The 18,612-nt window shown below is 45.6% G+C and overlaps 1 protein-coding gene across 1 annotated transcript in view; it reads right to left on the bottom strand.

The window, feature by feature from the left end:
• Positions 1 to 18,612, bottom strand: part of LOC144672436 (uncharacterized) — a 101,059-nt gene that overhangs the window by 15,946 nt on the left and 66,501 nt on the right. The window contains exons 16-18 of the mRNA XM_078534280.1: positions 16,827 to 17,120; positions 4,312 to 4,617; positions 1,633 to 1,932 (exon numbers count right to left, since the gene is read on the bottom strand). Of these exons, the coding sequence (XP_078390406.1) occupies positions 1,633 to 1,932; positions 4,312 to 4,617; positions 16,827 to 17,120 (900 nt within the window). The remainder of the gene's footprint in view (positions 1 to 1,632; positions 1,933 to 4,311; positions 4,618 to 16,826; positions 17,121 to 18,612) is intronic.

Genomic DNA, 18,612 nt, shown 5'->3' with positions numbered 1-18,612 from the left:
CCTCCCATTATACAGCCCATCGATATGCAGTGCAATTAATGACTGGAACTGGCTATCTGACACGGCTTATAGCAATCAATAAATGACAGAGTTGCCTGTTGAGTTTAAACTCCATGCAGTGATTTGAATTTGATTTCTCGCTTGATTCCAGAGCTAACGATCAGGCAGCGAATGGAAGGAATTGGAGTATTGTGTACACTTTCGATTCCCCTCACTAAAGAAGGACATAATTGTCTTAGAGGGAGTGCACCAGAGGTTCACCGGAATAATCCCTGGGATGGTGGGATTGCCCTGTCCGGAGGGATTGAGGTGACTGGGGCTATATTCTTAAAACACTGAGAGGGGATCTCAACGAAACTTACGAAATTCTTCAGGAACTAGGCCGGGTAGATGCAGAAAGGACATTTCCAGTTCCAAGGGGTGGGGTGGGTGGGTTCTGGAACCAGGGCATGACATTTCATTAGGGGCCAAGCCATTTAGGGCTGAGATGAGGGGGAGTTTCTGCACTCAGAGGGTCTGGAATCTATAAAGTTATCTACCCAAGAGGGCAATAGGCCCTTAGTCACTGAGCATATTCATAGACATCGCTCGCTCTCCAGATATTAAAGATATCAAGAAATCTGTGGAAAGGTTTTATTTATTCATGGGATGCGGGCGTCGCTGCCAAGGCCAGCATTTATTGCCCATTCTTAATTGTTCTTGAGAAGGTCATGGTGCCATCTTAAACCGCTGCAGTCCATGTAGTGTAGGTACACCCACAGTGCTATTAGGGAGGGAGTTCCAGGATTTTGTCCCTGTGGTGTAGGTACACCCACAGTGCTGTTAGAGAGGGAGTTCCAGGATTTTGTCCGTGTGGTGTAGGTACACCCACAGTGCTGTTAGGGAGGGAGTTCCGGGATTTTGTCCCTATGGTGTAGGTACACCCACAGTGCTGTTAGGGAGGGAGTTCCAGGATTATGAACCAGCGGCAGTGATGGAACAGTGATATAAATCCAAGTCAGGCTGCTGAGTGACTTGGAGGGGAACTTCCAGGGGGTGGTGTACCCATCCATCTGCTACCCTTGTCCCTCTAGACGTTAGTGGCCGTGGGTTTGGAAGGTGCTGTCTAAGGAGCCTTGGCGAGTTGCTGCAGTCCATCTTGTAGATGGTACACACACTGCTGCTACTGTGCGTCGGTGGTGGAGGGAGTGAATGTTTGTGGATGGGGTGCCAACCAAGCGGGGCTGCTTTGTCCTGGATGGTGTCAAGCTTCTTGAGTGTTAAGGGAGCACCACTCACCCGGGCAAGTGGGGAGTATTCCAACACACTCCTGAGTTGTGCCTTGTAGATGGTGGACAGGCTTTGGGGGAGTCAGGAGGTGAGTTACTCGCCACAGGATCCTGAGCCTCTGAATTTCGCTTGTTGCTACAATATTTATATGGCTGGTCCAGTTCTGTTTATGGTCAATGCTAGCCACAGACTGTTGATAGTTTTCTAAAGTAGCATTGAGGTAGACGATCTGCCAAGATTTAGTTGAATTGCACAGCAGGATCGAGGGGCTGAATGGCCTAAATCTGTTCCTATATTTCCGATATTCCCATGAAACTTCTCCTCAAAAAAATGTTTAAAAACGCGCACACAGCATCCGACTACCTGTCACACTGATATGCACAGTCCCGTCAGCTGTAGAGGAGAGCCACCGGCCTAACTTTTGTGTCTCGTACAGGCACGTGTAGTACCCCTCATTCTCCCTGGTGACATATCGATAGGACCAGGTCAAGGATTGTCGATTTCCCGCGATTTGCCGAGACGTGACGGGGATGTCACCTTTCGATATCCGTAAGCGGCCGACCGAAATTCCTTTGGGAGCCGCGCAGGTAATGGTGACGGATTCGCCTGTCACATACACGGGGTAATCGGGATCCAGGAAGGTCCTCGGCACAGCCCGGGCATCTGAAACGACATTACACTCATCATCCTCACGGGAAGAGGAGAAACAGAATGAGATTCATGGCAATTTGTCCTTCAAACGTTCGAATGTGACAATCTACCAGGTAATACATAACAATTTATGACACAAAAACAGAAAACGCTGGGGAGGGAGGGTGTGAAAATCAGCAGGTCCAACATCATCTTTGGTAAGAGAGAAAGACTTAACGAGTTGAGTCCATATGAGCCTTCTTCACAGCTCTGGAACTGGAACTACATTAATTTCCCTGCATTTGAAATTGCCCCATCATTATTATCCTATGTTTTTTTTTTCCCTCCTGATTTCGCGAACATAATTGCATCTTTATTCACCAACCTCCCTTCCACGTTCAGTGGCCTGTAGACTAGTCCGTTTCAGAAGGCACCCACTGTCAATATTTTGGCAAGCATGTTATTGTCAAAGCGGACACAAACAGAGATGTCCTGGCCTTTTTGCCTATAGGGTTTGACCTCAGCCGTTTCCAATCGCCTGCTGGTTACTGCTTTACTTTTCTATATCTGTAACTACATTTCAAAAGTATTCATCGACTGCAATCCTACCCTAGGCAACGTTAGAATGTGATTGTTGCAATATAATATCCAGAATATACCTCGCCCTAAAATGCTTGGAAAGTATATCTAACAACTCAACATCCGCGGAGAGAAAGACAGAGTCAACGTTTCCGGTCTTTTCTTCAGAGCTAAGGGAAATAGAAATGTGGTGAAATATACACTGTTTAAGGCGGAGGTGGGACAGGTGATTACAGACTCTGAATGTTAACTACGTCTGTGGCTCAGTTCATAGCACCCTCGCCTTTGAATCTGTGGGTTCATGTCCCACTCCCGGAAAACCAAGAACTGTGATTGTACTCGAAAGAGTTGCAATCTGTGACTGTGGATAACTCGAAAGAGTTTCCTTCTAGTCTTTAAAGGTGTCAGCTGTGGCTCAGTTCATAGCACCCTCACCTTTGAATCAGAGGGTTGTGGGTTCATGTCCCACTCCCGGAAAACCAAGAACTGTGATTGTACTCGAAAGAGTTGCAATCTGTGACTGTTGGTAACTTGAAAGAGTTTCTCTCCACAGATGCTGTCAGACCTGCTGAGCTTTGTTCCAGCACTTTCTGTGTTTGTTTCAGGTTTCAAACACCTGCAGTATTTTTCCTCTATCTAACCATCCGATGGCTCGCATATCCATGCACTTAAGCCGTGAGTGCTTGACTTATGGTTACTTTGTAGTGCAGTGCTGAGGAAGTGCTGCACTGTCAGAGGTGTACCGTTCAAGTCTTCCTTCAGGCACAATGCCCTGAGAGTATTCGACTGTGGGCGAGTGCCTCGGGCAGAACATGTTGATGCAGGACATATGCTCAAAAATGCAGATGGTGGAAGAAAAATATACCATTGCAATGGAGTCATTCATTTTAATGCAACGTACTTACGAATATTAAACTGTAAACTGAAAATTTAACGACAGGTTGGAAATTATTTTGACAGTGAGAAGCAGTGTAGCTAGGGTGATACTGTATAGCTGCCCAATATGCATACCACAGGCATTAAAATAAAAATAAATATCTTAAACTAATGAAACTCTATTCACCTGGTGTAAATATAGAAACATCAGGAGGACATTATTTTGTGGTTGGTTCAAATCGGCTACAGTAGAAAATAACCCACCACTAAACGTTGTTTACGTGTGTTTTTTTTATTTATTGATGGGGATGTGAGCGTCGCTGGCTGGGCCAGTATTTATTGCCCATCCCTAATTGCCCTGGAGATGGTGGTGGTGAGCTGCCTTCCTGAACCGCTGCAGTCCACCTTGGGAAGTTGCACCCGCAGTGCTGTTTGGCAGGGAGCTCCAGGGTTTGGACCTAGTGACGGTGAACGGTCGCTTCCCCACAGATGCCATGCCCTGAGATGGGAGGAGCAAGCATTGACTTGGCTCCACGGTCCTTCTTGGCCAAATGCTGACCTCGCCTTCTGCAGCATAACGGGTCAAGGGAGCCAAGTCGTTCTTGTCGCCTGCCGAGAGGGGCATTGGTCAGGGCGAGAAGCTGATCATCAAGCTGGTGGGCCGTGCAACAAAGATACTTTTCCTGGCCATTCAGTTCTAAAGTGGGATTTGAACATGGAGATTCTCGCCCAAAGGTATGGAGGCTACCACTGCACCATAGATCCTACACGAGACTCAATAGAGGCAATTAAAGCAAGTCTTCATCTACTCCCATTTCAATTTCGTCCAGTGAAATGATTCGCTAATTTTCAGTCTCCAATCCCACTGTTACTGATGCCATAACGTTCCCGACTGTTGACAATATCCGCTTGATCAAACGTTCATTAAAACAGAAGTAACTGGAGGCCGGCACTCACTGGCTACGATTACTCTGGTGGGATCACTGGGAGCCGAGTGAATCCAGCGTCCCGAAACCTGCCGCTTCGGCAGACAGGGTGTAATTCCCGCCACTCTGGGCGCCGACACGTGCGATGGGATGTGCGGCGCTTTCCCCGCCCCCCACCCCTGGATGTCCAGTGCGGTGACGGGAACTGAATCGCGGAGCAGTTGAAATTGACCGGCCGGCTTGAAGCCCCCAGCCGCACAACGGATTGTGAGAGATTCGCCTGCCACGCAAATGGAGTGACTGGGCGTCAGCGAGACAGTCGGCCGAGGGGGGAGAGCTGAGAGGGAGAAGGTCGAGAATTACGGTAGCGCTACAATTGCACTTGAAATGCCACAAACCAGCGTAGGGACTGGTGGCTAAAATGGAGCAGTTGTATTTTCGCTGCATTAATACTCCAGGGTAATGCTCTGGGGACCTGGGTTCGAATCCCGCCATGACAGATATTATTTGAATTCAATAAAAATTTGGATTTCATGGTCTGTTGATGACCATGAAAACATTGCTGATTGCTATATCAAACCATGTGTCTCATGGATACCCGTCGTCCTTACCTGGTCTGAACTACACGCGACTGACCCCTGAAATGTTCGAGCAACAAGTGCTGGCCTAGTCAGCGAAGCCCACATCTAATTACTATTATTTTTTTTAAAAACCTCACTGTTTGTACAAGCAATTGCTCCAAACTTAGCGTTGAACACGTTAACACTTTCCCTGCTGTAGACTCAGTGAAGGAGAAAATCCCTGTACTTTTTTATTATTATTCATTCACGGGATGTGGGCTTCGCTGGCTGGGACCAGCGTTTATTGCCCATCCCTAGTTGCCCCTTGAGAAGGTGGCGGTGAGCTGCCTTCTTGAACCAGTCTGTGTGGTGTAGGTACACCCACAGTGCTGTTAGGGAAGGAGTTCCAGAATTTTGTCCATGTGGTGTAGGTACACCCACAGTGCTGTTAGGGATGGAGTTCAAGGATTTTGTCCCTGTGGTGTGGGTACACCCACAGTGCTGTTAGGGAGGGAGTTCCAGGATTTTGTCCATGTGGTGTAGGTACACCCACAGTGCTGTTAGGGAGGGAGTTCCAGGATTTTGTCCATGTGGTGTAGGTACACCCACAGTGCTGTTAGGGAGGGAGTTCCAGGATTTTGTCCCTGTGGTGTAGGTACACCCACAGTGCTGTTAGGGAGGGAGTTCCAGGATTTTGTCCATGTGGTGTAGGTACACCCACAGTGCTGTTAGGGAGGGAGTTCCAGGATTTTGTCCGTGTGGTGTGGGTACACCCACAGTGCTGTTAGGGAGGGAGTTCCAGGATTTTGTCCCTGTGGTGTAGGTACACCCACAGCGCTGTTAGGGAAGGAGTTCCAGGATTTTGTCCCTGTGGTGTAGGTACACCCACAGCGTTGTTAGGGAGGGAGTTCCAGGATTTTGTCCCTGTGGTGTAGGTACACCCACAGCGTTGTTAGGGAGTGAGTTCCAGGATTTTGTCCCTGTGGTGTAGGTACACCCACAGTGCTGTTAGGGAGGGAGTTCCAGGATTTTGTCCCTGTGGTGTAGGTACACCCACAGCGCTGTTAGGGAGGGAGTTCCAGGATTTTGTCCCTGTGGTGTAGGTACACCCACAGCGCTGTTAGGGAGGGAGTTCCAGTATTTTATCCCTGTGGTGTGGGTACACCCACAGTGCTGTTAGGGAGGGAGTTCCGGGATTTTGTCCATGTGGTGTAGGTACACCCACAGTGCTGTTAGGGAGGGAGTTCCAGGATTTTGTCCATGTGGTGTAGGTACACCCACAGTGCTGTTAGGGAGGGAGTTCCAGGATTTTGTCCCTGTGGTGTAGGTACACCCACAGTGCTGTTAGGGAGTTCCAGGATTTTGTCCCTGTGGTGTAGGTACACCCACAGTGCTGTTAGGGAGGGAGTTCCAGGATTTTGTCCCTGTGGTGTGGGTACACCCACAGCGCTGTTAGGGAGGGAGTTCCAGGATTTTGTCCCTGTGGTGTAGGTACACCCACAGCGCTGTTAGGGAGGGAGTTCCAGTATTTTGAGCCAGCGACAGTGAAGGAACCTTTGATTGACACCTTTAAGATCCTGAGGAGCCTTGACAGGGTGGGTGTGGAGAGGATGTTTCCTCTTGCAGGAGAATCTAGAATTAGGGGGTCACCCTTTAAAAATAAGGGGTCACTCATTTAAGACAGAGACTAGGAGATTTTCTTTCTCTGTCAGAGGGCAAAGAATCTTTGGAACTCGCGTTCTCAAAACAAAGGAGCAGAGTCTGTGAATATTTTTAAGGCAGACCGAGATAGATTATGGATTAACAAGGTGGGGTGAAAGGTTATAGGGGGGTGGGCAGGAATATGGGGTTGAGTTTTCACTCAGGCCAGCTGTGACCTTATTGAATGGCGGGGCTGACTCGATGGGCCGAGTGGCCTATTCCTGCACCTAATTCGTATGTTTCACTCTTACAGTCCATTCCCCTTGCAAACAATGACAACGTTCCATTTGCCGTCCTAATCTCTTGCTGTTGCTCCGTAAGAACTTATATTTTGTGTGATCCATGTGTTACTTCACCCATACAGGGGTGTAGCTCAGAGTCCGGCAGTCTCTCCCCATTTTAATTATCCGCTGTTTTGCTTCGATTTCTCTTGCCAAATTGGACAAGCTCACATCCTCAATGATGGGGGAGCCCTGCCCGTCTGTGCAACAGGCGGAGCCCACACCTTTGCAACCGTCTTCAGCCAGAAGTGGCACCTCGGTGAACCATCACTGCCTCTCCCTGATAACCCCCAGCATCACACATGTCAGTCTTCAGGAAAGTCGACTCGGTATCAACTAACGGCTGTCGGCACGGAGATACTGCAATGGCTGTGGGCAACATCCCGCCACCTGTAGTGTTCCAGAACAAGCTTCCTCCAGCTAAGCTGTTTCATCATAACTACAGCATTGGCATCAACCTGCCAATTTGGAAAATTACCCACGTAAAGCCAGGCAAGTCCAATCCGGCTAAGTGCTACTCCATCAGTCTACTCTTCATCAGTGTCCTAAAAGGGGTTATTCAATCCATGATTGAAGTTTTGATTACTATTCACAACTCCTCATAGTGAAGAGGTCTTGGTCCAAAGCATTAAGGCCTGAACAAATTAAGGCAAGTCACATTCGTGCAAAACAGCCAATGGCAATGTCTGACAAGAGAATATATAACTTTCTATTCTTTACAGTCAGCACAATTAATGTAGGTGAAATCCCCCAGTACCAACAACCTGGGAGCAACCGTGGATGAGGAATTGAACTGTACCAGCCATATATGTATACATATGGCTGCCAGAGCAAGCGAGGTGAAGCAAATTCTGCGGAGGGCAACTCATCTCCTGACTCCCCATCTACAAGGCACAAGTCAGGAGTGTGATGGAATACTCCCCACTTGCCTGGATGAGTGCAGCTCCCACAACACTCAAGAAGCTCGACACCATCCAGGACAAAGCAGCCCCGCTTGATCGGCACCACATCTATCATATCAAACATTCATTCCCTCCACCCCCTCTGCACAGTAGCAGCAAGGTGTATTGTCTACAAGATGCACTGCAGCAGCTCACCAAGGCTCCTTAGACAGCACCTTCCAAACCGGCGACCTCTGCCACCTAGAAGAACAAGGGCAGCAGACGCATGGGAACACCACCACCTGCATTTTCCCCTCCATGACACTCACCACCCTGACTTGCTACTACACAACCACTCCTTCAGAGTCGCTGGGACTAAAATCGGGAGCGCACACATTAGAAGGACAGGAGGGGTTCAAGAAGGCGGCTCATTAAAATCTTTCCACTATCAGTTAGCTCTGGGCATCAAATGCTAGCCGACCCAACGGTACTAATGTGAGAAAGGAATAAAGACAAAATTTCCTATTTGCTCTTTATAATTAGTATAATTGTGCATGTAAGTGGCTGGGTCTTACCTGGCCTTGAATAATTTCATCACAGATGAGAATCATCATTGAAATAGGAAATATTTTTGGATCCATCGTCCATGTGTTAGCTTATCTAACGAACAGCCCACTTTCAAACTTGACGCATGAGTAATTCATTTAAAAATATCTTTAAAAAAAACCTTGATTTATTTTTCATGGAAATTACGACAAGGCTCGGCATGTTGGACTTGAGGATATGTATTATCAATAGGTAACGCTCCAACCTAAGCTCTTATTTATACCTCAGCTGTAATTACACTGCCCTTTCGAGAAATTCAATAATGGAACATGTGCTTTAGAGTTTATTGGCTTTGAGGGTAAATGTACCGAACGTTCCACCATCTGATAAAGATATGCCAATGGTGTCAATGTTGCGTCAACAAAGTGGAACGGCTTACACATGCAACATATTCACAGCTCAGATGAATAGGATAGCTTCATAACTAGATATGAGAAAACATATTATAAATTATTCCCAACGTGTTTGAGAATTTGATATAACTGTAGAAATTCTCACTCATGTGTGACAGTAATTCTAATGGATTGACTAGGAGGCGAACGTATCCATCGACCGGACACTTGAGAGAGGTAGGAGCATGTATAACTTCCTTCATTCCAGGCCATGACACTTCCAATGGTATAATTAAGGGCGTGTTGGCTTCTGGTGTCGTTGATGACAGAGGCCGAGTCTTTGAACAACTCAAATCGCCCCAGCGAGTGACCAGGAGGAGCTCTGCAGGCTACGGTGACAGCTTCTCCGACAGCCTACACCGGGTAGTCAGGATATGTCGAGATTGTGGGCTGAGGTATGGGATCTGAAACATTGACATTCGAAACATCACTTCCATTGGTCGTGCTTTTGATCAACTAAGAACCCACTCACCAGCCATTGAGATTAATTCTGTGCTTAACAGTTGTGTTCGAAATAGCTATTTCTTATTTCCTGGCTGATCCGGGGCTAGTTTGGCCAGTCTCTGTACGTCATCATCTCGGCAGAAACTAGGATGTGGGAGGTAGGAATTCTGGACCAGCTATTGAACGTAGAACAATTCAGCTCATCCATTTCAACCATTGCTGTCACTTCACCCTTTCGGCTTCGCACGTTACTAAAACTCGTACTCAGGAATAGAGCTATACAGCCTTAAATTGTAACCAATATTTTGCACTCAACCGAGCAGATTGAGCGCAACACTCATTCTAACCAGGGAGCAGCGTTTGGAAGGATGTTGGTATAGTGGCAATGTCGTTGGACTATTAATCTAGAGGCCATAAGGTAGTGAGATTTGAATTCAGTTTGCAAAGCTGGAAGACCTTTGCCACATTAACGGTGACCAGGAAACTGCCATCGGTTGTTGCAAAGACCCATCTTGTTCACTGGCAGCCCTATCGGGGAGAAAAGCTGCCGTCATTACCCGGGCCTGGCCGACATGTGGCTCCAAACCCAGCAACGTGATTGACTCTGAACTGCCCTCAAAAATATTCAGCCCAAGAGCAATTAGGCCTGGGCAACAGGTGCTAGCTTGGGAAGCCCACATCCCATGAAAGGATAAAGGGGGGGAAAAAACGCGTGCTTGCACACAACAAGTACCATCTCACGAACGTGAAGCCCTCTGATGTCTAAGTTGGACCCGGTTTGCATATTGTAAAGTATTGCATCGTTGAAAAAAAAAAGGCTTATGAATTTATTGCCCTAGCGTTAATGAAATAATTCACTTAAACCGAAGCAGGTAACAAAAGGATTCCAAAGATATCAATGTTCCTCACCTGAAACCAGTCGGTATGTGGCTCAGTTCATAGCACCCTTGAGTCAGAAGGTTGTGGGTTCATGCCCCACTCCCGGAAAAAAAAACCCAAGAACTGTGAATGTACTCGAAAGAGTTACAGGGTAATTAAGGATGGGCAGCGGCAATGTCATCCACCTCCCAAGAACACAATTTGGAGGTGTCAGCTGTGGCTCAGTTCATAGCACCCTCGCCTTTGAGTCAAAAGGTTGTGGGTTCATGTCCCACTCTCGAAAAACCAAGAACTGTGAATGTACTCGAAAGAGTTACAATCTGTGACTGTTGATAACTCGAAAGAGTTACACACACACAGAGTCATTCGAACACGGCTGTCGTGGTTATATTTAGAGGTGTCAGCTGTGGCTCAGTTCATAGTACCCTCACCTTTGATTCAGAAGGTTGTGGGTTCATGTCCCACTCCTGGAAACCAAGAACTGTGAATGTACTCGAAAGAGTTACATGCGATCTGTTGATAACTCGAAAGAGTTACAACCCACTCTTGCTACAGACTTCCAGAACAACACGAGTGCTATTTCCTACTCATGCATTAATCATTTCAGTGTGCGGGCTTTTGTTTTCCAATTTCACACGAACGGTCATCATGCTCAGTGCATGAGCTGCAAAAGGAATAATGCTTTTCTTCTACATCTTATTCTTGAATGGGGTGTGGGGCTCACTAGCAAGGTGAGCATTTGTTGCCCACTCATTATTGTCTTTGAACTGAGTGGCTTGCTAGGCGTTTCCACAAAGCAGGTGAAGGGTTAACCACATTGCTGTGGATCTGGGGGTCACGCGTAGGCAAGGTGAGGATTAACCATTTCCTTCCATAACCAGATGGGTATTTTACTTGTCCCACCCCCCCCCCCACCCCCCCTTAAACCAGCTTATATTTCACCTCTCTTCTATTTTTACTTAGTTCTGTTGAAGGGTCATCCGGACTCGAAACGTTAACTGTGCTCCTCTCCGCAGATGCTGCCAGACCTGCTGGGTTTTTCCAGGTATTTGTGTTCTGGGTATTTTACAGCAGTCGATGACAGTTGCGTGGTCACAATTGCTAAGAGTAGCTTTCGATTCCAGATGTTATCAATTGGAAATTTAATTCCCACCCATTGCATTGGTGGGATTCGAACCTATGCGTGCAGAGGATTACCCTGGGGTCCCTACGTTCCTAGGCCCAAGTGATATTACTACTGCATCACCACTCAAAATTCCTGCTCATAAGCAACTCAAGGGAAACTAGGGATGGGCAATAAACGCTGGCCCAGCCAGCGAAGCCCTCGTGAATAAAAAGAAATACGATATCGGCGTTGCAACAGCTTTGCACATTTTTACTCCAGATAAGGTTAAGCTTACCATGGGGTTGATTGGGTTAATGAATGAATTCAGCTAAATTACACTGCCCGACGGGAATATGCCAACGTTCCTTGTGTAAATTTGGATAACATGTAAATGCTTGTTTTTTTTAGGGGAAAAAATGGCATAAATGGATCTGTTCACATGTTACATTTTCTTCACAACGTATTCGAATGGGATTACTTGGGGACGAAGGCATCCACCCATCAGGCACCTGAGTCTGCTAGGAACATGTGCTACTGCCATCATTACTAGCGTCGACATGAGCAATGGGATACATGAGAGATTGGTGGCTACAGGTGCTGCCCACGGCAGCGACAGAGTATTTCAGCAACAATTATTTGAAAACGAGAAGGGCTCTGCTACCCAATACAACCCTTGTAATAGAGGCAAGCATGACCCAGACCTTCCCGGTCGCTTGGCCATTTCAACACCCCTCCTTGCTCTCATGCCCACATGTCCGTCCTTGGCCTGCTGCATTGTTCTAGTGAAGCTCAACGCAAACTGGAGGAACAGCAGCTCATCTTCCGACTAGGCACTTTGCAGCCTTCCGGACTGAATCTTGAGTTCAGCAACTTCAGATCATGAACTCTCTCCTCCAAACGCCACCCCCCCCATTTTCCGTCCCTCTTTTCCCCCATATTCATTGTTAATTTTGTAATTTTTAATAATTTTTCTCCCATTGAACTTCGTTATTATTTTTTAAAATGTATTTACATTTTAATCCGTTGTCCCATCCCCAGCTTTTAGCCTTTAATCGACCCTTCTTCCCACCCCTGTCCTCTCCCCCCCACTCGACCCCCAACTGGGGCCATCCATCACTTTCCAGAGTGTTTACCCCGGTCCGGCCATGATCACTTTTTGCTTTCTTAATGTTACCATTGACATCTCCTTTAGCCAGTACCACCACCATTAGCAACTCTTTGACCTTTCGTTTCTGAAATATTTTGCCATCTCTCCTTTGCCCCCACCTATCGTTGGCCATCTATCCAGCTTCATTGTTTCCACCCCTCACCCCCCACCTTAATCAGTATATATTTCACCACATCTCTACCTCCCTTTGGATCTGTAGAAGAGTAAGAAGGACTCGAAACCTTATCTCTGTATCTCTCTCCACAGATGTTGTCAGACCTGCTGAGTATTTCCAGCATTTTTTGTTTCCGTTAGCGCCCTTGTAGTAGCGTCCAAGAGCTGTGATGTGTTCGAGCAAGAATCATTGCAGACAGAAGTATGAAATGCAGCAGTTATTAAATGAACCATTTCCTATGTTTCTTTTTTATTTTCTCGACGGGAATATGTCATCATCCCCATGGTCAGTGAACACGATTGACACTAGGTTAACAGTGAACATGATGCAATATCAATTATAATATTGTATTCCTCCGACACATTTTGTTGACACTTCACGATTTGCTTTAAAACAAAATCAAGCCAGGCATTCAAATTCAGGGCAGAGGAAATGCCCCCTTACCCTCCAGATATGACCCGTCTTCCCAGCCAAGTTAACGTTAAAGATTTTGTGACTCTGTTTGGAAGGAGGATGGGACATATATCGCTGCTGCTTGGGTTCTGTAGTCAGCGCCCCATCTCACACAACTGATCAGGTTATCCATTGATTTCCACAATGGTCTTCGTGCGAGCCTAATAAGCGCAAATGAATGTCCACAATTCCCGCATTATGGCAGTGATCACACTACAGAAGAAACTTATTGAGCTGTAAAGCACTTTGATCCCTGCCTCGGTCGTGACAGCGCTATACAAATGCAAGTCTTCCTTTTTTTTTCCATTACCACTGTTGTTCTGTGCCTTACTGCATTATAAGCGTCCTGATAATATTATCGTTAACATCTGCATCGATATCATCATCAGATACTAACAATGTCTTTCGAAGAGTTGGGAAGAAAAGAGATAATACGAGTTCAATAAAAGGAAATAGGATTAAGAACTGAATGCAACACATTCCATTTTCTTTCCCTACTCAAATGTCAAAGCTGGTATACTGCCAGGAAGATATAATAATTTTCTAAATGGTATTGGAATTTATTGTAAAGTAGATTAATAGTGGGGACTGGGTCTATATCTGTGTGTTTGAATGTGACTTAATTGAAATAAAGGAAGCCAGTCTGAAGGGTTTGATGTAGCAAAAGATAAGCTAGATTTGAAATGTTATGTAGCTAAACATAGGTGTAAAGGGAACGTTTGCATTTTTAAATATAATTCAAAAGCAGGAGTGAAATATTACACCTTGCCAGGTGAAGTTCAAAAACAATGTCTTTATTTTCCCCTCCCAAGATTACTGGTAAAATTGGCACTACGAGAGACTTTTACTATCAGAGAGTTGAAGTCCAAAGGCATGGCAAAACAATGAGAATTTGCATTTAAAGGGGAAAATATGTATAAAGGAGAGAAGGCTGTGTGTAAGGGAAGGCATTAGAAGGTCTAAACAATTGCGAACAACTTTCAGCATCTAAGCCTCAAGCTACTGTCTCCACAGAGTTGAAGTTAAGTGAACTCGCCCTGAATTCGATTTGTTCAGGTTATGGTGTTTCTTTGCCTGGGTGTTTTAAAATATTGTGTCTTACTGTTGCCTTAACGAAAGTATAACTGGTAGTTAAAAACCTAGGGGATTTAGAAGTTATCATAGTGGTTATTTGTAGATTTATGTGTGTACTTCAACTCATTTATTGTATTCACAAATTTTTAATTTAGTTTTATAAAGAAGATGTAAGACTCGGTGGTCTTATTACAACTGAATTCAGGGCTTGTATCTCAAAATGTATACGACTGGCAAAGCAGTTGTGGCAGTTCTTTCAAGTTTCCCCTTGGCATTTGAGCAGCTCAGCATTTAACATTCGCTGTGCCTTAACAATTTAACAAGATGTGCATCTGCATGTTCAATAGGCTCAGGGGCTTGAAGGGAAACAGCTGAGAGGATAGTCGCTGAGAGTGATATGCACTGGGTTTCAGAAAATAGCCCGAGGAAGGTAAAGGATTTTTGGCGAGTTACTGCAAACAAGATGATCAGATGAAATTACCCCGCACACTTCAGGTTTATAATATTGTTTTATCCAATAGCACTGGGTATACATCTTACTGTTTGGAAAGGAAGTTGCAGACCTTAAAGTGACCATTTCTTGCAAGTATTGCTGGTCAGAGAAGAGAAATAAAACAGCGGATTGCAACGAAAGCTTGAACAATTGAAGTTTGAACCTTTTAGTAAATGTGGGATTATAATGTAGGGAAGTATGAAGTTTGGTTTTCATTTTTCTTGTAATAATAACAAATCAGATTTTTTTTTCATAGTGTGAAACCTGATGGTCACAGAGACTTGGGCGTGTTTGCACCAGGAACACAGAAATGTAGCATGCGCGTGCAGCCAATAATTAGGGAGGCACATTGCACATTGGCCTTTATTGCAAGGGGATTCCAGTACAAGAATGAAGACGTCTTGATGTTTATTGCATAGGGTTTTTGCTGAGTCATGCATCAGGAAATCTGTGTGCAGTTCTGGTCTCCATATTTAGGAAAGGATATAGTTGCATTGGAGACGGTAGAGTGAATGTGCACTAGATTGGCCCCTGGGATGAGGGCTTCTCCTCTGATGAGAGGCTTGGCTAATTGGGCTTATATTCGCTTGGAGATTCGAACGATTTAAAGCAATTTCATTAAAACCGTCAACATTCAGAAGGGGGGTGGTTTGACAGGGTGGACGCTGAGAGATTGGTTACGCTGGCCGGGGAATCTAAAACGCGGGGGCACGGTCTCAGGATAAGGGGGGGCCGATCGTTTAGGACCGAGGTGGGCCCAAATTACTTCACTCAAAGGGGTCGTGAATCTTTGGGATTCTCTTCCACAGAGGATTGCGGATGTTTCACTGTTGAAAGCCGGGATAGACAGATTTTTGGTCTCTCGGGGAGTTAAGGGATATGGGATGCGGGCGGGAAAATGGAGTTGAAGCCACCATTGGCCGAATGGCCTCCTTCTGCGACGAAACAACTCTGTGATTCTGAGCGCTAGCAACTCGCTGCTTCCTCGGGAATAACAAGGTGTGTGTCGCCATGCTTAACATACCCCAGTGCATGAAGGCAAACGTCTGAAGTACAGTTTCAGAGACATATTGCCCTGATCCTGGATAACTGGAATGAGGAGGATATGAATTATGCCTAGTTGCAGGAAATAACATTAGGGGATAAGGTCATCTCACCCATTTTAATGAAAAATACCTAATAGCCAAGGGTATGCATCTTATAGCTTTCAAAGGCAATTGCATGCCTAAAAATGGCATTTCACTTTGTGATTAGCAATCAGAAAAGTGATTTAACACAGCGACTTCCTTTTTAAGGTTCAACTCGTCAGGTTTCCCTTTAAGGGCCTTACTTCAACAGGTGAGTAAGTCAACATTAATTTCTGGGCTCCCAACAGTTTAGGTATTTTGAAACATTGAAGATAAAATAAACTTGCCCGCGTGCATATTTCACTCCTGCCGCACGATGGGTTTACCTGAGCCTTGCCGCCCAATTGAAATAAGCCAAATGTACCTTATGTTAATTGGAGCAGTGTGCAGGTGCAACATGGTCGTTCCTTAGGCTTATTTCAAATTCCATAAATACGCCTGAGAAAGCAAGCCATGGGGACCAGTGAGGTGAAAGAATAGAATCTCACATCTAAACCGAGGAAAAACAACAAAGGCCAAGGTGCTACTTTATAATTCTTTAACTGTAACACCCAAAATAAATTAACATATCTCAAACATTCATCGATAGGCAAATTGTGTTCATTTCAGCAATCCTTTCACCATACATTGGATGAATTGCAGCTGCAAAGTCTCACAAAACTATGCTTTGCACAAGTGTGGGTTCAGTTCCTTAACGCAGGTAGAGTTAAGTCCGGAGCCCCAACAGTGTTGCCTTACATAGTTTCATTCGGGTGGCAGAGATGCACACCTTTCCTAACCCACACTGTACTTGTTCCAAGAACCAGCCCTTTTCTGTCTCCTTCACCCGCTCCCTCACAACTTCCAACTTACACTCTCAATTGTTTTTGCACATTGAACTGTTCTCCTTGGAGTCCCTAAACTATCTCCTTTTTTTCGATCTGATACTCATTGTGTTATCTGCTATTCCTTTCGAGTTCAGAACCTCATATTCTCCTGCTGCAATTCGAACGCTAAACAGCCCCTGTTTAAGTTTCTAAACTAGCTTCCGTTTCCTTTGCACGCCAAGCCAGAAGTCTGTATCTCAGAAACGATGCCGCGTCCGAGGTAAACAAAAGCTATTAAGAAACCCCTGCAGCAAACTGGGTCTGGTCTCTGGCTTTGAAAATCCGGCCTAGAAATCATTCCATTGCTCCCCGTGCATTTTAGAAAGTGTAAACACTTGAAAACTATAGAGACCCTGACTCACCTGTCACAACTATTGCAACGGCGACACTCGGCGGTGAACGGATCCATCGGCCGGACACATATGTCTGGGTGTAACATACGTAGCTTCCTCCATTGTTTCTTGTGAGATTTCTAATGGTATATGTGAAGGATTGTTGGTTTCCGGTGCTGTTGATCACAGGAATCGAACCTTTCACCAACTGAAATCGGTCAACTGAGGCACTGCTTGAAACTGCACATGTAAAGGTGACACCTTCTCCGGTGACATATACTGGGTATTCAGGGCTCTTAGAGAGCTTGGGATGAGGCAAGAGCTCTGGAAAGATAAACGCAAAAACGTAAATTGGCAGAATTGTGCTTTGAAACTTTTCTAAGATCCAGTCCGCATGTATGTGCAAATTACATTTTTTTAAAAAAATACCCCCCGAAATAGATAAGGACACTTGACGTATGCCTGGATGCTAATGAGAGATTAGGCTTTGCTCATCACAGGCCTTCTCTTTTTAACCATCCTCCCTCATTTCAACAACTTAACACTTCGTATATTCCGTATCAAAATAGCACGGGAACACAAGAAAATGGGAGCAGGAGTAGGCCATCTTCCCCCTCGGGCCTAATTGGCCACTCCATAATTGCCATGGCTGATCTAATTCTAGCCTCAACCCCACTTCCCTGCCTATCGCTCCCATAACCCTTGACTCCTTTGTGGGTCAAGAAAGACACAGGCTTGAAGACTCTCTGATGGGGGGGTGGGGCAATTCCATGGATTAACTACCCCCTCTGAGAGAGGGAGGAATATACAAGGCCCTTATCTCCACTATAAATGCAAGACCCCCTAATTGTCGGCCTGTCTTCCCCCTCGTTCCAGACTCTCCCACAAGGGGAAGCATCCTCCCAATTCCTAGCCCGTCAAGTCCATTCGGGATCGCATTCATATCACCGCTCATTATTTTTTTAAAACTCTAGTGCATACAGCCCCCACCCTTTCCTCTAAGCTCACCCCTTCCTAACAGGAATCTGTCGAGCTTCTCTGAAAAGCTGCTAGTGAAATGATCTCCTTTCTTAAGTAAGGAGACCAAAACCATGCACAGTATTTCATATGGCATCTCATTGGGCCCCATCTCAGATGGGGGAAACCATTCTTTTTGTTTTTTAACAACTCACTCCCCTTACTATAAACGACAATATTCCATTTGCCTTCCCAAGTACTTGGTGTACCTGCACGGTAGATTTGTTTTTTTTTTCTGTTTCATGCACTCTGTACCATTGAGTTTTGCCGTCCCTTTCAATTCAAATTGTAGGCTGCATTTCTATTCTTCCAGCCCAAATGGTCAAGTTCACATTTTCCCACCTAATGCTACATCTTCCAAACGTTTATTCAGTCACTTAACCCGCCTGAGCCCCTTTGTGGGCTCTTGATGTCGTTTTGACAATGTATTTTCTAATCCATCTTGGTGCCATTGCCAAATTGAGCTACCCCATTATTGGCTCCTTCACCCAAGTCGGTGATATATATGATGAATAGTCAAGGCCCCCTCGCTGATCTCTGTGGCACACCACGAGTTAATGCATGGCAATCCAAAAAGGGCCATTTTAGCCCTGCCCTCTGCTTAATGTGCAGTATTTCATCGATCCCCATTTGATTCCTTTCACAAAGCCATTGCTAAAAGGACTTTCAGCTATAGAATGATCATAATGTTCATGTTTTTACATGTCTCTGAACTCATCATTGGCAAACTTCCTGCTATTATCAGTCAGAAACTTCACTGGCGCCCCAAGTCTGATCCCTATCTATTTCTCCATCATTT

This window comes from Cetorhinus maximus, chromosome 38 (genome assembly GCF_964194155.1).
Source record: "Cetorhinus maximus chromosome 38, sCetMax3.hap1.1, whole genome shotgun sequence".
NCBI classification, from domain to species: domain Eukaryota; kingdom Metazoa; phylum Chordata; class Chondrichthyes; order Lamniformes; family Cetorhinidae; genus Cetorhinus; species Cetorhinus maximus.
This window is presented reverse-complemented; position numbering and strand designations above follow the sequence as displayed.